The sequence below is a fragment of the Macaca thibetana genome, chromosome 12 (assembly GCF_024542745.1).
Source record: "Macaca thibetana thibetana isolate TM-01 chromosome 12, ASM2454274v1, whole genome shotgun sequence".
Taxonomy (NCBI): domain Eukaryota; kingdom Metazoa; phylum Chordata; class Mammalia; order Primates; family Cercopithecidae; genus Macaca; species Macaca thibetana.
This window is the reverse complement of record NC_065589.1, coordinates 50,587,480-50,611,249: the sequence shown is the minus strand read 5'-3', so window position 1 is coordinate 50,611,249 and position 23,770 is coordinate 50,587,480. Positions and strand designations below refer to the sequence as shown.

The 23,770-nt window shown below is 33.7% G+C and overlaps 2 protein-coding genes across 2 annotated transcripts in view; both read right to left on the bottom strand.

Annotated features, from left to right (window-relative positions):
• Positions 1-23,770, bottom strand: part of TMEFF2 (transmembrane protein with EGF like and two follistatin like domains 2) — a 1,316,754-nt gene that overhangs the window by 248,657 nt on the left and 1,044,327 nt on the right. The gene's annotated exons all lie outside the window — the stretch shown is intronic.
• On the bottom strand, positions 8,844-9,611 carry LOC126932595 (cofilin-1). The gene has a single exon (XM_050751620.1). The coding sequence runs from the start codon at positions 9,505-9,507 to the stop codon at positions 9,007-9,009; it is 501 nt and encodes a 166-aa protein (XP_050607577.1). The 5' UTR covers positions 9,508-9,611; the 3' UTR covers positions 8,844-9,006.

Here is a 23,770-nt window from a genome sequence, read left to right as displayed (position 1 = left end):
CTGTTTAACTTTATTGACCTCAGATTTTCTAATATTATTTGATCATGAATCCCTTTTAGCAAGAAACCAGTAAAATAAACTATGGCAATGGATTTCCACCTATTACTTCATTAGTGGCAACAGTTTAAGGAATGAATGAGACTTTTGAAAAGTTGTGTTGCCATTTTTAGGTGCCAGGGCTGGTCATTCCCTTTGACTTGTCTTTTCAGCAGTGAAGTCAGCTCACAATCAGGTCTTCTTTACGTTAGTAGTGTAAATGTTCCACAACTCTATCTTCTGATGTAATGTATTCTGACATCATAAGCGCTTTCGGAAAACGATTAAAATGTTAGCCTGTCATTTCCTTAGCAGTGATTGTAACACAGAATCAGATACAGATTGTGTCTGATAACACTACTTTCCAAAAAAACTGAGTCTTATATTGTTCTACATGTTAAAATGTTTAAATAGGTCGGGCGTGGTGGCTCATGCCTGTAATCCCAGCACTTTGGGAGGCCGAGGCTGGCGGCTCACGAGGTCAGGAGAGCAAGACCGTCCTGGCTAACACGGTGAAACCCTGTCTCTACTAAAAATACAAAAAAAAAAAAAAAAAAAAAAAAAAAAAAAAAAATTAGCCAGGCGTGGTAGTGGGCGCCTGTAGTCCCAGCCTCCTCGGGAGGCTGAGGCAGGAGAATGACGTGAACCCGGGAGGCGGAGCTTGCAGTGAGCCGAGATCGCACCACTGCACTCCAACCTGGGCGGCAGAGCAAGACTCTGTCTCAAAAAAAAAAAAAAAAGTTTAAATAGAAAATTCGCAAGATTTAAAAGAGAATTTAATTGACTTATTTACATGTCTATACTTATTTCTTTACAGTATAAATCTGGACAGTTAACCACTTGCTGATTATTATCAAAGCTTCCAGTATAATGACATGGCAAGATCACATGACAGGGGATAGGCAGCTGTAACTATTTGAGTTGCAGTCTTTGTCTTCATATTTATAACCATTAAAAAGCTCACTGGCTATACAGATATCTCCCATTTTTAGATGTACTAAATGTAAAATATATAATTTTACAATAATACATATATAATATATAATAGACATCTATTGTAGATAAATGTAATCCACAAACACTTACATTCATATAAGTTACTTAGTTTCTCCGACCCCGCTATATATTGTCTTGGCCAGAGTTCATTTTAATCTTTAGGTAACAAAGAAACCCTGGTGTAAAAAGAGAAAGAATATGTTGTGGAACTCTAGTGGAGTAAGGACATAGATTATGGGAAGGACTGAAATCTACAACTAGAAAATTATCAGGAGTTAAGGCACATGTTTAATCTTTCTGGGACTGCATTGTCTCTATTTTTTACTTTAGCTGTTTACATCCTTTGTCTGAATGGACCAGTATTCTCTGTGATCCTACCATACCCATCTTGTATATAAGTGTTTATAGATTGCATTTATCTACAATAGATGTCTATTATATATTGTATATGTGCTATTGTAAAATTATATATTTTACATTTAGTACATCTAAAAATGGGACATATCTGTATAGTGAGTGAACTTTTTAATGAACTATAGAACTAGTTTATTCATAATTATGTAAATTCTCGACTTTCATATGTAAGATTTGCTTTTTTTTTTTTTTTTTTTTTTTTGAGACGGGGCCTGAGGCTTGCTGTTTTCCAGGCTGAAACGCAGTGGCACTATTGTAGCTTACTGCAACCTCAAACTCCTGGGCTCCAACACGTCCAGCTATTTTTTAAATATTTTGTAGAAATGTGGTCTCACTATGTTGCCCAGGCTGGTCTCAAACTCCTGACCTCAAGCAGTCCTCCTGCTTCAGCTTCCCAAAGTGTTGGGATTACTGGCATGAGCCACAGTGCCCAACTAGATTTGCTTTTATATGTAATAGTCAAATAATGTTGAATTTTAAAGACCTTTAATTTTTGCTCAGGTACATCATTCTTCATGTATGTATACACCAAGATGTAGCAAATTGACATATACATAGTTGGCATGCAACAAATGGTGATAAATTAAATTGAAATGTTTAAACGGAGTGTATTAATCAACCTACTTTGGAAAGAATGCACCTATTTACACTATTACCAGGGATGGTAGTGAAATCTCCTTTGAATAATCGGAAGTTCTTTTACCCTGTCTTTTATGGGCAAGACCTATTTTAGAGTCAAAGTCCAGCACTGAGAATGTGAAGATTAGAGCGCATCAGGGGTTGCCTAAGCAAGGGACAGTGAGTTTTAACTGTTCACGTCTTCTGCTTATGTGTTCCCTAAGGAGTGGTCATTGGTTTCATTGCCTCACTATAAGAGTATGTTATTTGTGTTTTGGGGGTATTATGCTTTTAGATTTTTGGTATCTATGTATTCCCATGGCTTCATGTCAGGAAATCCATTACCCAATTCTTCAGACCATAAAACAAATAAATGAAAATCCTCTTGATGCAAAATTTGAGGTTTTTCAAATGAAAGAAAAGGAAAGATAAAGGAAGGTAGGCAGCTGGTGATATTTGGGGACCAGACATACACACATACACACTTATAGACTCTATCTTATAATCTATCTATCTATCTATCTATCTATCTATCTATCTATCTATCTACCTACCTATCTATTGGCATACTTCCTTTTATTGTGCTTTGCTGCCTTTTTTTTTTTTTTTTTTTAATACAATTGAAGGTTTGTGACAACCGTGCATTGAACAAGTCTATGGGTGATAGTTTTTTTAACAGCATATGCTCACATCATGTCTCGGTGTCACATTTTGGTAATTCTCACAATATATCCAACTTTTTCATTATTATTATATCTATTTTGGTGACCTGTGCTCAAAACTTCAGTGGAAGAAGTAACTGCAGATGTGGTGGAAATAACAAGTGAACTAGAATTAGAAGTGGAGCCTGAATTGCTGCAATCTCATGATAAAATTTGAATGGATGAGGAGTCACTCATGGAAGAGCAAAGAAAGTTGTCCCTTGAGATGAAATCTACTCCTAGTAAAGATGCTATAAGCCTTGTTGAAGTGACAACTTAGTTGATAAAGCAGTGGCAGAGTTTGAGAGGATTTCCTTCAATTTTGAAAGTTTTGTGAGTAAAATGTTACCAAACAGCATCAGATGCTACAGAGAAATGTTTCATGAAAGAGCATCATTTCAAACTTCTCAAACTTTTTTGTAGTCTTATTTTAAGAAATTGCAACAGCCACTTCAGCCTTCAGCAACCATGACCCTGATCAGTCAGCAACCATCAACACTGAGGCAAGACCCTCTACCAGCAAAAAGATTGCGACTTGCTGAAGGCTCCGATTATTGTCAGCATTTTTTAAGCAATAAAGTATTTTTAAATTGAGGTATGTATATTATTTTTTAGATGTAATGGTATTGAATATGTAATAGACTACAGTGTAGTGTAAACATAACTTTCCTATGCACTGGGAAACCAAAACATTTGTGCGACTCACCTTATTGTGGTGGTCTGGAAACTAACCAACATTATCTCCAAAGTATGCCTGTACACACAAACACATGTATATACATACATGTATATTATATATAATAGATACATAATGTAGGTATACATATATAAACACATGTATACATCTATACATTATAAACAACTCAAAATTCAAATCACAAATAGTTTATATAGAATCATCCTGGCTTTTTAGCCTCAGATCTCACTCCACAAATTTAACTGCTGTCACTAGTCTTTTGAGAATCCTTTCAGATTTGTCCAGGCCCATCATCCTGTCATACCCTCTCTCTATAGATAGATAGATAGATAGATAGATAGATAGATAGATAGATAGATAGATAGATAGATGTGTGTGTGTGTTTGATTTACAAACGCGCTCTTACCATATATACCGTTCTATTTCTTGCTTTATTCACTTAACACAAGGATATCTGCTTCATTGGAGTTGATAGAATGCCATACTAGATGTCTCATAATTTATTCAGTTTCTTGTTTATGAATGCTTATTTTATTTTGAAATTAAAATGTAATGCAATTGTGACACATAATATCCTGTCTTTGCAATGAAGATGTCTACCTCATCCCCCCAACCAAAAGGGTAAAGGCCACAAAGAGAACATTACTATGTGTTTACTGGGAAATATTGAGGTAGCTAGCCAAACAAAGGCTTACATTTTCACTCTTAACTACTCTCAGTGAGAAACATGTTTAACACGAGAGCCTTATTAGAAATATCTTTCAAGTTTACTTCATATATACTTGTAAACAAATGATGCAGTTGCAACACGATTTCTTACAAGCTCTGACTTTTTGTTCATTTGTTGTCATAATACATTATTATAACCTTAACATCTAATGTAATATTAGTTACCATATTATATTTCAATGTTATGTGGATTGGTCTTGAATTCTTTCCAAAGAAGTTAAATTATATCATATCACAGTGGATGCATCTATTTTGTATGTATGTATATATATGTGTATATATATATATAAAGAACAGTGTTTAACATGACACACCAGCATAGACCAAGTAAATTAGCTCTTTTCTCCTACAAAGGTTAATCTTTTCTTTCAGTTATAGAAACTTTCTTTTCTGTTCACATACCCCTATGACACAAGTTTACCTATATAATAAACCTGCACATGTACCCCTGAGCTTAAAATAAAAAGAAAAAAGGAATTTCTTTTTCAGTTATAGAAAGTTTGTTATTGAAAATGGTTGGTTTTTTATTGTTTGTTTGTTTTTAATTTTCCAGTGTGACAATTAGCTATGGATTTACAATTATACACTGAACAGGTTTGGGGGCGATAGTCAGGAAATTGAACTTGAATTGAAAAATCTTGTCCCATATTCTGGCTGTGATCCTTGTGATTATGTAAGTCTCATCTTCCTGATACTCAATTTCATTATATATGCAACAATATGAGGATTAAATAAGATTTGTTATCTGTAAGATGCTCTGTAATAAGACAGGTATTATTTGCTATTTACTATGTACAAAGGAAGATAAGTTTATGCTATTTGATTTTTGTTGCCAAATCCTAAATCAGCAGCCATTATAATTACTGGTGACACCTTTTCTCCAATTTTCCCAGCTCCGCACACTCTGGATTAAGAAATTACTTCTAATTCTAGACCATGGTAGATATAAAAAAATGTAAATAGGTGGATCTGTGTTAGGGTAAGTGTATTATATATTATCTTACATATGAAATGTTCTATTTTTATATGTGAACTAATGAAGTCCATAAAACTAGGAAACTTTAGAAGACAGGTCCCACAGATTTTAAATACAACTAAGATACTTTGTCTAAGTAGAAAATAGTAGTTTTCTTCATAATTCTTCATTTCATTGAAAATTTTAACTGTGATTTCACTTTATGTAAATTAAACAATAATTTAGAGATTTTAAACATTTTGGAAGAGTTTTGTAGCTGACATGTATCTTTAAGATCTTCGTGATATATGATTTAGTGAATAGGTGAGGAAATCCAATGTCATGGTGAAGAGAGAAAAAGCCACTGTTAATTTTATGACCAAATATCCTTTTAATAGGTCAACTCTTTGACGATTTATTAGTAATAATGTTAACAATATTTACACAATGCTTGTTTCTTACAAAACTGTTTATGTATTTCTCACCTTCCTTAAAAGACAGGTGTTTTCATTTCCATTTGAGCAAGTGGGGAATTAATGTTAAAAGATTTACCTAATGTTTTCTGAGAATTCAATGCCCTATAAAAATAAACTTACCTTATGAGTTATCAAGATGACTACAAAGAGCTGAAAGAAAGCTTCTCTAGCTAGAATATATGTATTGCAAATATCGGTTTCTTAAACCGTTATTACAGTGTAAACAATCACTTCCTTGTTGCGTACATTCTCTCACTTGCCAAGCTGTACTGGAAATGGATGCTAATAACCTGCATTTGGCTTGTACTTTAATGCATTGGAATAGCACATTTCTTAATTGTGTATCATTGACAGCAGTCTACCAATTTAGATGAAAGAGCTCTGTTCAGCACACACGACTGGGAGGATATTGTGGTGAAAAGGTATCAACAATCACTCCATTAATGTTTAGCTTATACTTGCATCTAATGGTCGATAATGCATCTTATGTGACATATGTGAAGATAAATTTACAGCATTAATAGGCCTATATTCCATAACAATAAGCTATTTCTCTAACAAGTTCTACTTCGCTAATAAAATATTGTCTTCCTAGTGTCATGTGATTGAAAGATAAGGGTTAGATGATGTATGTTGCTTTCATTGACAGCAACAAAATGCCTTCACCTTGGTGTACAATATATATTTTTATTATATAAAAACAGAGAACATTGTCACTGTGTGGAAAGTTACATTTCATGAAAATATACATTTGGCAACATTAAATTACCTGTCTGGAGACGTGGGTCATCTGCATATAACATTTAAAACTGCAATTTAGTTTTTAAATGTTATTTATTTTTACTCCACTTTCAGAGAAGATTTAACACAAACTTAAGCCAGTTAAGTAGTCATTTCGATATCTCTGAAATTGTACATATGAGGTAGCAATCAATTAGTTCAATCATGTTAAAATTTTATTTCTACAGACATACCCATTGAAAGTTATTTCAGTAATAGATTCCTCAAGTTAAAATCACTTACCATGTGATTTTATATATGAGAGTATAAATGTGAGAGTATAAATGATATTAATAAAAACATAAAATAAATCTTAAATTTATTATTTCTCCCATTTCAGCATTAAGATGACAACCCCATGTAAAAAGTTAATTTTAAAATCTCATTAATTTCATTACCCATCTCACTGTGGACTCTTAGGCCCTTTTAAATATATTATTAGTACATATATTTTAGGGTATCACGTTATTGAGAAGTGAATAAAAGCTGAGGTTCTTCATCCCAGAAAAATACGCATAAGCTTATGCCAAAATATACACATAGTTTCAGGAGGTACAAATAATTCTCCAAAACTCATGAAGCTTAGGATAAACACCATATTTTATGAGTTATTTTTTATTATTAATAACAAAGATAATGTTACCACATTATGTAAGCCATTTTCATAAAAAAAGAAGCAATTTGTTATAGAAGCATGATAGTTTATTTCCAAATGACTTGGTTTAATTTATATTTCTATAATATAGATTGACTCTGATAATAAAGATCTATGTTGGTAAGTTGCATTAGATTTCAGATTGGGGAATATATGAAGAAATATAAAACCATGTTGAATGCATATATTATTACAAAAATATTTGTATATTATGTCTGTGGTTATTTCAATATTTTTGTAAATCCCTATGTAAACTTAGATAAGAGGAAAAATGTATTTCATATATCTGTATATCCATATAACTTTAAGAACATGCATATTAACACCCTTGATCTACTTCTTTCGTTATTTGATACTGTCTTTAAAAGTAAAATTTTGCATTAAAAAACAAACACAAAAAGCAATGTTACCAAAAGAATTTCTTAGGCCATTTAAAAAATTATAGTGAATTTGAGAATATTTTTGTGAATATCTTTGAACAAAATTGATCTCAGAATCTACCATTATTGCTAACAAGAATGCAGGAAGTACAAAAGTCTGCTCCAGTTGTCGCTTAGTATACCCCTCTGCACATTTTTTCTTGATTCATATTACTTGTTACAGGAGCATCCAGTGAATTTATGATAGGATGGGATAAGTAAAGGAACACCATCTATGGCAAGAGGGAGGTGCGAATACAATTTTGATCTCTATATCAGAGTCTTGTATTTAATTTTTCAACCATTAATTTCACTTGTCTTTTACATATTCTTATAATTTTTAGATAGTTATCTGTGTGCTTTTACTTTATAGGGTAAGGTAGGTTTTAATTAGGAAGCAGACATTATTATGACAATAAAATAGCAGAAATACTTAACTCTAAAATAGATGATCTTTGCTATAAAAAAGATAAGACTATGTTAATGTGGGATTAATCCTAATTTATTAATAGTTTTTATTTTTAGTGTATTGATTTGTTAATAATTTGGGACCATTTCTCATCATTTCAGTGTCATAAGCGCAGTCATACAGCTATACAATGAAAGGTATGTAGATGAGTATGTGTGGATGTGGTAGGATCGTACATTCATTTTTTCCACAATTTTGAATGCTTGTGTGAGTCAGACCCCAAGCTACCTCTGAGGATGCAGTAGGGAACAAGATTGACAGTCTTAGGGGGTTTAGGAGGAAAATGGGTTTAGTGGCAAAGATAAACATTGAGTAAGTAATGACACAAATAAGTAAATATAATTGTGAAAATTTTCATGGAGGATTAGTGCAGGTTTCTCCTGCGCTAAAGTATGTAGAGTATATAATAATGTCAAGTAAGTTGATCTAGGGGCTAGGAAGCTCTTCATTTACTCATTTAAATATTGGAGTTTCTCAGGGCTCTGTCTCACCCCCAACTTTTTCTCATCTCCTTCTTTTTTTTTTTTTTTTTTTTTTTTTTTATTTATTATTGTCTTTTTTAATCGAAGGTCCCTTACTGGTCCTGCTTCCATGAGTAGCAGTGACCAGGGGAAAAGGGAGAGGAACCAGCCGGCACAGGGAGGGGTCATCTCCACAACATTCCATTTATACACAGAACTAAACAGACAAGCACAGAGTCACTATTGCGGTTAGAAGTTGGCAGCATGGGAAGGGGGAGGACCAGGTGGGGAATGGGGATGTTGTTAAAAAAAAATACAGGCTCCCCCACAACTGGGGTACCTGGGGGGAACTTGGTCTGCTTCAACCCAAGAGGAATCAGAAGATCAAAAGCAGTTTGGGAAAGCCAGAACCGTCAGGGATGGAGGGAGAAGGAAAATCCAGGGGGTGGGGGGGTCTGTTTGGCAACTGGGGTGAAGGGATTGCCCTCCCCCTGCTGGGATCCCCCCAGCCCCTCCGGTCTGGCAGGAAGGGGGCAGCCTGCAACCCCCGAGGGCAGGTGTGGGGCTGCCAGATGCTCCAGGCAGGGGGCCAGAAGGGGCTCACAAAGGCTTGCCCTCCAGGGAGATGACAGCACTGCCCCCCAACTTCTCTGCCAGGGTGCAGCGGTCCTTGACTTCCTCGTAGCAGTTTGCTTGCAATTCATGCTTGATCCCTGTCAGCTTCTTCTTGATGGCATCCTTGGAACTGGCATAGATCATTTTGCTCTTAAGGGGCGCACACTCAGGGGCCCAGAAGATAAACACCAGGTCCTCCTTCTTGCTCTCCTTGGTCTCATAGGTTGCGTCATAGAGGGCGTAGCGGCAGTCCTTGTCTGGCAGCATCTTGACAAAGGTGGCATAGGGGTCGTCGACAGTCTGGCCCACATCGCCCACCAAGATCTCCTTGCCCTCCTCCAGGATGATGTTCTTCTTGTCCTCACTCAGGCAGAAGAGCACCGCCTTCTTGCGCTTCTTCACCTCCTCTGGCGTTGAAGACTTACGCACCTTCATGTCGTTGAACACCTTGATGACACCATCAGAGACAGCCACACCGGAGGCCATGTTTCCGGAAACGAAAAGGAGCGGGCACCGAGAGCCGCAGTAGACAAGAGCGCTGCAGACGCTGCCGGGACCCGACTGAACCTCTCATCTCCTTCTTGCTTACGTAGAGTTGAGGGTGAACTGTTAGAGGGGATTGAGTAGGTATTGCTGTTTAGAGAGGGGAAAATCATGACACAGAGTGTTTATAGAAGGAGTGAGTAGGCAACTTGTTATAGGCTTTGGAGAGGCCAAATAAGATAAGATTTAAAATGTGCCACTTGAGTTTAGAAGTTGGTGTTCACTGGTGACTTATCAAAGGAAGTATTAATAGAAGGGGATCCAGAGAGGAGATGGTAGATTGGGAGGTAATGTGAACAGATGATTTAGCTTCATCTGACCACGAAAGCAAGCTCTATGAGGGCAGAAATTCTGCATTGAAACGATAAGAACTAGAAAATGTTTGGTAACATCAGAAATGAAGGTGATTAAACCTATTCTAGGAGATCAAGAAAGCCCACTAAACAAAAAAAGTAAAAAAAAATAATAAGTTGAGACCTTGTTATTCAGCGTCATATGGAAATGGGGAAGAATAACATTTATGGTAAAGAATCATTTAAATATTCAGGCCAGGATTTGTGCAGAGTCTGGCTCACAGAAAGGAATACAAGGGCCAGAAAACAATGAGCAATGATGTTGTTTGACAGGCAGGAGCTAAATGGGGCATAGTCATATAATTCGTGTAAATGATATTGGACATCATTACCAAAACAATAGAGAAATAAAGAGGTTTCAAGTAGGAGAATGAAACAACTCACAATCTAGAGTCATAAACCAGATGCCATATTGAGGTTTCCTGCTCTTAAAAGATTTTGTTGGGCTTGGCCTGAGTTTCAATTCCTTCATCTGTGATGGAATTCAAAGCCTTACCCACAATTTCTGCCAATTACAAGATCTCACTGTCTTCTACTCCTTTCTAACTCTATACTGCTCCTAGCTGCTTGGTGATTGTATTTGCTTTCCCCCCATGGACTCACAACTCAACTCCTTCATCCATTTCATAAGCAATCTACACGTTAAATATTTCATAACTCTAGTGGGTTTTATTGTGACTTTAAGAGGTCACTGGAAAGAGACTCCTCTCAAAGTAAGCGCCCCTATATAATTTACCTTATTCTATCTCATTTGCTTATTTTCTTTCTTTCATCTCATTTTCTTATCTTCTTTATAGCTTTGCCCCTAATTATAACTTGTCTATGTGGCTTGACCAAAATTTTCATTCATCCAAGGGAGTTGTCTTATCTAAGGATCATTCAACAGATTCAGTGTCTGGTAAGGGACCTCCCCTTGGTTCACAGATGACAGTTTTCTCGGTATGTCTTCACGTAGCAGAGGAGGTGAGGGGTCTCTTTCAAACCTCTTTTATAAGGGAACTTACCCCATTCATGAAGGCTCTGCCTCCATGACCTGATAACCTCCCAAAGGCTGCATCAACTGATATCATCACCTTGGATTTAAAAACTTTATTACATGAATTTTGGGAGGACATAAACATTCAGACCATAGCACCCACTCATATGAGCCACAAAATAAAAGCAATTATAATAGCCAAGTGTTGTTATTTTTTCATAAACAAAGTAATGAAAAGATTGCTTATGAATTGAAGTACAGGTCAACATACATACAATGAATAATTTCAGATGGCATATGTATTTTAAATCTGCACAAATATTTACATTATAGCCATTGCTGAAACCTCTTGTTTTTTCACTAAGCAGGAAAACAATGGCTCATATGAAAGGAGAGAAAAATAAAGAAAAATGGACCATATATTCCCTTTGCTTAATAACATGAATCTTCACTTTCCTAAAAGTGACTAACCTCTGGAATATGCATGTTTCCTGAAATGTATGGCACATACTGTCCTATTTTTTTTTTCTTGCCATTTGATGATTTCTCCTTTTCTTCTCTTGGCTGTATATCCACCTCCCATGCCCAATCTGGGCATTTTCTAAGGTTTTTGTTCTTGATTCTCCCTCTTTCACCTTCCTTTCCCATTTGTCATTATCCTCTATTCTCAAGATTAAATAATTTCCACTAAGTGAATGATTTTTAAACCTTTATCTATGGCTTATTTTCTTTTTCAAGAAACAATTTGCATTTTAACCTTTTGTAAATTTTGATGTAAGATGTATAATTACCAGTGTCAACATGTTTAAAACTTTGCCTAACATTCCCTCCCATTTTCTCCTAAATGTTTTTCTAACCCCACTCTTTCTGTGTTATCTGTGTGCTTTCATCCTGGTTACCTTCTACAAAAACAGTTTATATCACAGGACTCACAGGTAGAGGACTGTCAGGAAGGGATTGTATCATCTGAAGATAGTAATGAAGATGATACAATCCCAACTCTTACAGTTGAAGAGTCTGTAATGAAGCATTTATATAGAGTCTTTATCAAAAAACCATCTGATACCTATTTATCTGATAATAAGAGATCATGATCATCATTATTTCATCAAGTGAGATGATAGATGTGAGATCTCTCTCTAAATTCTAAAGAAAGGCTCCAATACGATGCATTTTTACTTATTTATTTTGTGGTGCATTTTCATCATTGAACTTTTTGAAATCACATATAATGCTACCAAGGTGAAGAAGAAAAATCACAAATACTCCAAGTTGAGGTCAATTACTGCTTTTTTTAAAACCATTGCTATTGGAAATACCTATGGCAACAGGTAATTTTAGTTTCTTCTATTTGTCTTGTTTTCTGAATTATTTATGTTTGCTCTTTTACAAACAATTCTATGCTCTATTTAAAAGACGCATACATACATAACTTTTTCTCCTGCTTACATTTATTACATATTAAATCGCCTTAGGGCAAAAAGTAAATATTTAATGAATAGCAAATTTATTGTTTCCCCTAAATAGCAGACTGGTATAGTTGCTGTCTTCAAATGCCAATTTTCACTTTCTCGGTGATCCTTTATACTTGACAAAACCTACCCAAACTGTAGAAAAAGTTTTCTTTTTTGGTTGAAAACTTATCACTTCAATCTCTATGTGATCTGAATACTGGTTGAACAGTGAATTGAGGAATAAAAAACCATACAACATATTTAAATATTTCTAATTTTTCTTCTTAATGAAAAATATTTTGAAAAAAATTTAACAGCTCTATTATCCTTGGAAAGTCATAAAATATTACATAGCCTTGGTTTGAATCCCAGTTCTACCACTTAGTGGCTGTAAGAATTTGAGCACTCTACTTTACATCCCCGTGTTTTTGATTTCTCATATGTAAAATAAAATCGGGATAGAAAGAGGATTGTCAAGAGAAATACACTGAATAAAACATAATAGACAACACTGAAGAACTTCACTTAGTGTCTGGAATATAGTAAGTGCTCAGTAAATTTTAGTTGCTATCAAGAACATATTATAGGATGAGAACTAAGAATTTAGAAATACCTTAACAGGGCAATTTTCTTATTTCACTCATATCACAGAATGTTATAATTTTTCTATTTACTAGCATAATGTATGGAAGATTGATTGTACTGAGAACATTTTTTTAAAATGTCTGTATAAGTTGTTTTAATCCATTACAAATATTTTCTGATTTCCCCATTACCAAATTCTTTGTATCCAAACAATATGAGGCTTTTAGGTTGTTAGTCTCCTTTTTATATTTTTATTTGTGGAGAAAAATATATCTAAGTCATGATGTTGGAATATTAAGATAATAAGTACTTATGCCCAGATTAATAGAAAAAGAATATCATAAATTAATTTCATTTAATAAAGTATAAAGACATCAATATATCTTCCATTTTGAAGGCTTACTGGAACATGTAAAATTATCATAATCAATAAGGATAATATAAATCTTAATTCTGAGAAAGCATAGAATCTAAAGCTTTTTCCTAAAATTAAACAATGTTTCCTTCACTGTGTTTTAAATTATGGAGCAGATTATTTACAAACGTCATAAACTGTAAAGAAATGCAATATTTATTGCACCCCGGAAGCCGCTACAACAGACACTGAAAAAATTTAATCAAGCCTATAATTAAATTATTTTAAGCCAATTAGTTATTCTCTAGTAAGTGTTTCATTAGACAATAGCACTGTGTGTTTATATCAGATTTCTTTCTTGCTAAGAAAGAAGAAGTAGTAGAGTTTTTTGATGGACATTTATTTATCCTTTTTAATGTCATTTAAAAATTAAAAGGAAAACATTGATGTGATGTTTCTACTTTTCAGTTTGACAGCCTTTAGTAAAATAGAAGACTTTATCAGAATTGTTAGCTACAACCCTTAAATTGTGTAGTTCACTACTGAGGTTGTGCCAGGAAAAAGAGTGACATCACTCTATATAGGTCTAGCTCACTGCTTCATTCATAGACCTTCTTAGAAGCGCAAGTTTCCCTGGGTATTGCAAAAACGATGGTGCCTTCATCATTTAGAGATGCACAAGTTTAATAAAATTCCAAGGATTTTATCTGTTTTTCCAGCTGAATCTTTTAATAATATTAGAATGAAGGAGGTTTGTTTTTAAGGTTGGTTTCTTTTTTCTTCAAAAAGCATGAAATCCGAACAGATGGGATCTCAGATCCAGCTTAGTGAGAACTGAAGTTGTTTCATACACTTTTTTTTGTCTTTAGAAACAAAAACCAACAGCATTAATTTAGCCTGAATCTGTACAGTACTAGTATTGTCCATCATAGATAGCTCAGTGATGAAGTGTTAACTGCAGCTGCAGATTCAGTATCTAGGCCTTTGTTGTATTTCCTTTTTTAGGAAGCTATTAATGAGATTCTTTTTTAGTTTAAAGCCATCCCCCTCCCTTTTTATTTGCATTTGCTCTTTCAAGAAGATACTTAATTTGCTAAAACCCGGCATCAGTAATAAGAAGGATACTTTAATAAAGTATTTCGGAATTAAGCTTGAAGTAATTCTCAGTTATTACCTACTTCCTTTAGGAGGAGGAAATAAAAGATTATATACTGTTAAATTTGTGATTATATTTATCAGCAGTTATTTATAAACTTTTTCTTGCTATTGACTAGTACAATGTAAAAGATTTCTTTTATTTCTTACCTTGCTGGGTAAATCACTGTAATTAAGTAACAGAATGCCTTCTGTGTTAGATGTGATATAACTTAGATTCTCCTTGGTTCTCATTTGCTAAAAATCTATTTTATATCTTTACAATATGAGAGTATTTCTCAATATAACTCAAGATATTTAGGGCATTAATTAGATATTTAAAAGGTGTTCGGTGTCATCTGATGGTAGTTTTATGAGCAATCATCATATATTCGCTCGTCAGACAATAAAAATTATTGCATCATAGAATTTTAGAACCCAAAAGAAACATAGGGCTTATATAGCCTTACTCTCTTGATTTTCAGATGAGGCGCTACATGTCCAGGGAGGTGAGGTGACAGACGTGAGTCACATTCCTGGCCAGTGACCATGTCAAGATGAAAATCCTAGTGCCAATACAATCTGTTTTTTTGATATCTCATAATAGTCCTCAGGGGCTTGATCCTTTTGTTGTTGATTTTTCTCCAATACACAGTTATATTCATTGAGTTTGACACTCTAGTTATGTTAATTATATAAACCACAATTTATCCATTGCATGAGAGCAGAATAAAGCTATTCATACATGCCAAGGTTTAAGAATGCTTTAGACAATGCAGTGTATTGTGTTTTGCAAATAAAGACATTAAAACATTTATATGCTGTGAGCTAAAAGCTCATGGGTACCTGTCAATACCAGAAGGAAAGCTTCTCAAAAAATGTGAAATACTTGAAAATGTCTTGTGTCAATTGGTTTTATTCTTCTTTTTATTTCATTACCTTGGTGTCTTCAGTTCTTTATAGTTTGTAATCATTTATTAATAGTTTTTGATACAATTCTACTTTTCTTTTATATGATTCAGTCAGCAAAACACAAACTTGAACTATACCCTTAATGAGAATTATTAATTCTGAAGGCTGTTTCTAAACTTGTCATTCACTCAAATATTTTGGTAAAAATACATTTATTTTTTGTTCTGACTTTCATAAATACCACCCATTCTGTATTGTAACTATGAAAATGTTTGAGTATGCAGAAAACATACTATTTATCAAATACATTTCAGTCTGAGATGCTTAAAGTGAAGCAATTAATTCTAAAGAATTCTTATGTATTTATATTACCACTTTACTAACAGGTGTCCAGCAAGCATTCTTGTGTGTGTGTGTGTGTGTGTGTGTGTGTGTGTGTGCGCGTGCGTCTATATCTATCTATCTAATGTATCTCGTATTCAGGATTCAAAATCTCACTTAAATGTCACCTCTAAGAGGAAGATTATCTAATCCCCTACCCAAAGTCAACCTACCTGCTCTCTTCACTTAATACTGGGAATAAGATGCTCAATTACAATTACCCACATACCTTTCTGAGTCTTAATGTAGACTGCAAACTCTTCAATTGTGGGCCTCCATCATATTCTTATTGTTTATTACATTGCCCGGAATATAACAGATACTCAATGACATTTTTGCTGAATTAATACAATAATGTCTTAATAATGAGTAAGATAATACATAAATAAATAATTTAGTACTATATAATTACATAGAAACTCTAGGAAATTCAAATAGAAGGAGAAAAAATACCCTACATTTAGGTGATAGATGATAAAGCCTGAATCTAGAAATATGTACACAGATTAGTTGTAATGACTATCAGAGCTCCAAAACTACATTTTAATTCCAAAATGATTTTGCATTTCTGTGCAGAAAAGAGTGAAGTATGACTTACCAACTTAGAAATGTCTCATTTAACTATTTATCCCTAATGATGTTTAGTTTCACTTATTTTATAAATTACATTAGGTAAGATACAAGTATTATTTCTTTAATGCAATTAGGTCAACATTTTTCCCAAAAAAATCTTTTCCTGTTCTGTTTTTAGGGCAACTTGCCTAAAATTACTTAAGTACCTTTTGAACTGTTTATTTCCAACATTTAAAAATATTTTTTATGTAGCTGTTATTTCAAAATTAATGCCATAAATTATATTTTAAAATATTGATATCAAAATAAGCCATGTTTATAATTCAATTGTTTGCTATGCCAATGTCTTCATTAATCAATAGAAATGAAATTCCAATTTTGAATAGTACTTAAACTTCTTGAGAAAACGGAGATTGGAGTCTACAGAGGTCAAGGTTGCTGGAATTTGACCAGTAGAATACCTATGGAGAAGAAAATGCCCAGAGAGAGTTGGAGAGACCATGAGAGCTACAGAAATCTGCAGAGGTTTCCCTGAGTCTTTGGCAGAATAACAGTTTGCATATGTATGGGGTGAAATCCCATAAGGCCAGACAAGCACAACTTCTAAGGAAAGAAATTTACTGTTGAGTTCTAAGATAGACAATTCTCAGAGCTCACACAGCGCTGGGAATTTTTTTTACTTCCCACCTTGTTAAATACAGGGGCATTCAGTAGACATCCAAGCTGGGCCACACCTTAGATGAGGGGCTTACTCAGCACTAGAATAAAAGCTACTCTGGACCTGCCTTAAAAGAATTTTGAAAGAAAGGTTCACAAGATCACAGTAATCTGTAAGTAAGTTAATCTGACAGAAAAAGTTAATCACTTAAAAGAATACAAAACAAAACAAAAAAAGTAACACTCTTGAACATAAATTCATGATGTCTTTCATCCAGAAAAAATTAATAGATAACAAAGAAGCTGAAAATTTCTAATCAACTCCAAATGTAAGTTGTTAAGCTTTTTTGATTTTAATTAGCCAAAAGTTGGAATTCAATTACTAAATAAATAGCTATAGTTCTATTGTCACTGGAATATATGCAAATACTGCATTTTGTGGAGATTTTCCTGTAAACACAAGTCATGTATTTATAACATCATCACTTAGCAAGCATTTTTCAATCTTACCTTAATAAATATATACCAAACACTATGTGGTCATGATGATTATTTGCTAAAATTTACGTTGTGGGCAAGTGAGGTTCAGCAAATTTACAATGCTTGAAGTACCAAAGAAGCAATTTAAATCTACTGACCTCAAATATACTTTATATTTTTATGCTGTCAAAATATTGCAGGTAAGTTTATAATTATTAAAAGGTGCACAGAATTTTATTGGATAAATATTTCTAGTTATTAATCATGTTTATAGATTGTTTCCTAAATATGTATCTCCTGTATAACTGGTAAGGGTAGTTTCTACCCTAAGAGGCCTGCCATAAAAGAACTTAAAAGCAAAGCTCAAAAGTTCACAGTAGAAAGGCTAATACTATAATTATTTAGATGTCTTATAGCAATATAAATAAATTTATAAAGTTATAAAAAGAAATGATTTGTAACATTACTTTGAGATTACTACAAGGTACATGAATGCAAATTATCATAAAGCAATTATTTAAAGAGAAAAGGAAATAAACCTTGATTATCTGCAATGTACCTGCTTTTTCTTCTATCTTTCTGACCAATTCTTCTGTTTCCTTTACTCAATTACCCTTTTCTGTTCATCTTTAAAATATGAGGGAGCCTAAGGACCTCTCTATACACAATATTTTTAGGTAAACTTATCAATCTTATGTTTTTAAATATTCAGATATCACTGGGTCCCTTCAGCCCTGATCTTTTCTCTCTGAAATCTAAAATTATCCAAAAACCTATTTGACATTTCAAAATGGAAGTTTAATAGACATTTCAAACTTTATATTACTGGAACAGAATTCTACTCCAAACCTGCTCCCAGTCAAATCTTCTCTATCATGGTTAACAAAATTAATTTTAAAATCATGTCTTGTCCGTCAGGCCAAAGTTTACAAATTTCCCATTTTCTCTTGATTAAATCATCCAATCCATTACCAAGTCCTATTGATTCACTCCCCAAGCAAACCTCTTATTACCTCTATTATCACCGACACCCAAGCCACTGTCATCTCTCTCCTGTGTTGTATATTTGCAGTGCTTCGAACTGGTTTCCCTGTACCTACTCTTTCCCCCTTAAAAATCCATAGAATAATCTATGTACAACTTTAAGACTTTTTTATTGATATTCTATTTTAATTCAAATAAATCCAAATATCTTACCCTGACTTATGAAACTCATAATATCTTACATGACCTTGTACTTCTCTAGTCTAACATCTTCAACGTCATTCAAACCACTGTCATTATCCATCACTGTTGGTTCTATTCACAATGACTCTTCTTCTGTACATATATATTTCCTTGAAATCCTAAAATTTTAAGATATAAAATTCCAAGTCTACTTTCAAGAGCACTAGTGATGACCACGGGAGTGACAAGGTGCATATCTATAGATAAGTCAACATAGAGTTTCGAACATGGTTTTAACCTCAATTTCAAATAAATAACAAGAAATAATTAAGAATTCACAAATCTTAAGTAGATTATACTAGGATATTGTGAGGAAAAATGAAATTCAGATAAAGAAAAATTCCTGGATAAATCTAAAAATCACCTGTGAGGAAACACAGCCAAGGGTAATTTGACCTCCCAATGGTGAAATAGACAATAGAACAGATAATTATCTACCTAGTAGTTTCAGGGTTTTGTTGACTTTCTTATTTTTAGCTTGACAATGAAAGTTTTCAATTTCTACTCCTTTCCAACTTCCTATTTCCTATTTGAGGAAAAAGAACTCAGATGATCAAAATTACTCCCAAACTCTACTATTTTATTTCTGATCTCAGATAACAACACAATTGCCATCAAGGAAACAAATGAAAAGAACTCTTTTTTATGTGCAAATTAGAATATCAAGCAGCCAATTTTATGTATACTTCATATATTCTAAAATGCCATAGCAAGGAGCATGTGAACCGCAAAAAGCCAGGTGTGCAATCAGAGTTAGGCTCTTTACCCTAATAGGAGTAATCAATATGACTTAGTACTGTGACTAGATCGAAGTGAATTTGGTTATGTGATTCTATTCCAAATAAATCACAATAGGTAAAAGCTAAGAAAACAGATTTGGGTCTTTCATCATTTTTATTTTTCTATGACTGTTACTATTATTAATGCTTTCTAAGTTTCATTTTATATCTCATTTTCTATTTTATTCTGTGAGTGGGAAGGTAAAGCTTTCTATTTCTCTTTTACTGTTTCCATATTGATTATTTTACTATTTAAAAAATAAGATTGATTGATAGACAATATATAAGATATACTGCTATGTAGACATCAAAGATATTTTTGTGTAAGAAATTTTTTAATTCAGAAGTTCACTATCTTATCTGATTTATGGCAATATATTTAACCTACCTAAATATATTTCAGCAATGAAGGTATTTATCTAAAAAACCCATATTCATACAAATTTCAAGTAGTTCATGTTAACTATTAAAAGTGGTTTAAAGATGTGATTCAGAGAAATCCAAGTTCGGGTGAACTGGATTTTTAATCCTTATTTTTACTATATCTGGATGCATGTCAGCAAGTTACTTAATCTTCCTGGATCTCAGTTTTCTTATCTGAACGATAAGAAAATCGGTCTTTATGATCACTCTATATAAATTCTATGTTTTATCCAAACACCAAATACAATGCTTTTAATGAAAGCAAGGTCAGCTATGATGTTTCCACCCTTAGCTGCTTGTTACTACCAATGCCAGAATTTGATTAAAGTAGCAAGACACAACTTCAGAGGCCACAAGCAATCTTATAACTCTGTTTTCTCAGGTCATCAGCAAGTTGAGTTTATTGAGTTCCTTTCAGTGGGGTAGTTTCACAAAGGATGCAAAAACATAAAATATAGTCACTACTCTCATGGAATTTGAAATTCCTCCATCTGTAAAGGCTATTAAAATGATGGTATACTGTGTCTTTAAATAATAATATTGACATATTATGTTTTTAAATTTCTAGCACAAAATTCTATTTTGAACAACTTAGACCAAATAAAATACTATTAGCTAATATAATATGCCACAAAGGTGCAAGGGTATAGTGGGGTCTTATAGATGATTAAAACCAGCACTATAAGCACTCCACTAAAAAACCCTCAATTTTTTCCCTTGCTCTCCATTCGTCCCCTCACATTTCCCTCTATATGTTAATTTTATTCTCTGGGATTGGTCACTTCAACACAGCTACTAGAGTTTCAAGTTCACATTTATTAGGTTTTCTATGACAGATGGACTGAGAATCATCTTCGTTCTTGTTCCAAGTTAAAAACAAAACAAAATAAACTCACCAAAAAACAAAACACAAAGAAGGGCACACATTGGTCAGGCAAGGTAGTGTAATAATACGATTGGCTTGGTGTTGGTCAGATGTTTACACCAGGTCACTCAGTTTTGGCCAAGTGACAATGGGATTTGTAAGAAGAGACCAAGTGCAGCTGGAACCACGAGGCTGAGCAGAAGGTAAGGAAGGAGCTTGCACTAGAAGAGAAGGAATGATATCCTGGGAAAGTAGCTACAGCTGAATAGATAATAAACTTATTCAGAGAAAAAAGTTATTGGACATAGCTCCTAAACAAGTAAGGCTTTATCAAATAGCTGCAGACTGGATGTAATCCAGCTGGATAACAACTAAAGTTGGGGAGACAACAACAGTACCAGCAGGAGGAGTACAGGCGCAAAATGTGCTTACAGGCAGTGTGGGGGTTAGTTCGGAGGAAGCACTGATACAAATCCAATCAAGCAAGGTCATTTCCTCTGGAGATGCTATTATTTTTATTCCCTCTTCAGTTTTCCACTTCAGAGCACATTTCCAATCTCTCTACCTTTAGAGATTTCTATGTGGTTGCTCTTTTCTTTTGTCATAAATGATATGACACCTGCAAAAACACGTACACTTGTTTTCTGAAGAGATGAGAATTAGTACAACTTGGGAAGAAGCAATTGATCTAAAATGAAAGAGTTGGGGGCTGTAATAAAAAAGAGCACACCCAGCTTAGGGAAACTGTGCCACAAGAGAAGGTGGCTTAAAATTATTGCAGGCATCAGGTGGAGAACAGTGATCTGCTGGTAATTCTCGTGCAACAGAAAGAACAGCGACCTGATAAATAGAACACTTCGCTCTCCATTGGGGAACATTATTTCCATGGAAATTAATAAGTTTTCTTTCCCTTGATACCAAGGAAACTTAAATATCAGATAAAAATGAGCGTGCTTGTATTCGTTTAAAATATACATTTTAAGCAAAGTAATTATTGTTACTTCATTTTATTTTTGACTTCATTTAATATTTTAAAGAAATTTGACTTCTGTTTTCTATAAAATAAAACTATATTACACTGTGATAAGAGGGACGCAACAATAGAAACACAGCCACAGATTGATAATCTTCAGTGTTAACTCTCTCAGAATAAAAATTTTACTTCTAATATTAACAAAATAGATATTTTTAGTCTTTGATTATATGGCAATTCCCTCATCTTCCTCTGAAATATTCAAAGATTATGCCTCTTTCTCTTCCTTGACTATTTCTTTTCTGATTGAAGCCCCTACTGAAACCAGAAATTTAGATGTCATTAGTGAGGTGTGACTTTTGTATGTGTGTGTGTGATTTGGAGAACAAGAGGGATCCAATATCAAGAATGGATATATCAAAGCCTTCAAGCAATTGCTTCTAAAGCAAGTTGGGGGTTAGCATGAAATTAGTGCAGCATTCCCGTAGTCCTGATACTGTAACAGTGAAGTAAACTTTGGCTCTGGCACTGTATTTATGGTAAATCTGAGGTTCACTAATATTCATGCTCTTGGGGTTTTAGCCTCAATGAGTATCGATATGTTGAAATATTCCACAAGACTATACATTAAAACAAAGTTCATATAAAGAAGTCTTTATGTTCTCATAACTTTCATCTTTCAGATATGGAATTTATTCCTTCTTGTTTTCTATTTGATTAACTGTAACTTTCTATTAAAACATAAGAGAAAAATAAAAAATAAAAATTAGTTCAAGAGAAATGATTTTAGTACATAATTAGTACTTAGTGAGAAGATTGTTACAGAGTCTGGGGGCTGATATCTAGGAATGAGCACTGAGGAACTGCCTGGAATCCCCACCACTTCATTTTCAGCCCATATATGGAACTATTAACTTTCCCATTTCCCGAATAATATTAAAACAAGTAAAGAATATGAAAATAGCACCATATTTTTGAGTATTCGGATTAAACTATTTTAATAAGTTTTTGTAAATGTTAAAATAATAAAACTACATTTATACAGAACAATATCTAAAATATGTTCATTTCTCATTGAACAGCATATGAATATGTATTATTTCATTAACTCTTCACATTAACCCTAGGAAGTGGTGTTATCCCCTTCCAGAGATAACAAAATTGAGGAGTATGCTTAAACTTTCCAAACTTCAAGTTTCTGTGGGTAAATAAGTGATGAATCCAACATTTTAACCCAAGAGTGTTTGAATACAAATCTACATTTTTATCCAATCTGTTCTGCATTTTCTCAACATCAAGATTTAAGCAGCAAATTAGAAAAAAAATTAATTTTATGAATTAATTTGCAGCTTTTGAATGCAGCCAAATACACTTTATGTTAGAAACAGAAAAGTACAGACCTAGATATTTTCTGAGAACCTCAAGAGAAAAAAATACCAGTATTTTGGACAAAAATGTTAGGCCAACAATGATGAAAATGTAACAAAAGAGGCATGAATAAGTCAATCTTTTTCATCATCCAACAAACACAAAGCAATAGAAAGTCAAAAATTCAGGCCAGGCACAGTAGCATATGCCTGTCCCAACATTTTGGAAGGCCAAGGCAGAGGATTACTTGAGGTCAGGAGCCTGAGACCTGTCTGAGCAATATAGTGAAACTTTCTCTCTATAAAATAAAATAAAATAAATAAAATAAAATAATAAAAAATAGCTGGCATGTATCTGTAGTCCCAGATACTCAGGACTCAGGAGGCTGAGGAGGGAGGATGCCTGAGCCCAGGAGTTTTAGGTTGTCGTGAGCTATGATTGTGCCACTGCACTCCAGCATGGGTAATACGGCATGATTCTGTCTCTAAAAACAGATAATGAATAAATAATGAAAAAATTAATTAAGAAACATGGATCAAGGATCAACAGGTAGCTTGTTGATGTCGATAATTATAAACCTTATTGCTATGTCATCAAGAACAGTGTCTTCCTAAAAAATAAGACATTATCATTTATTTCAAGAAAAATACTTTAATACAAGTCAGAGAATAATTGATAAAAAATTAAGCGCAAATAATTTATAATACACTA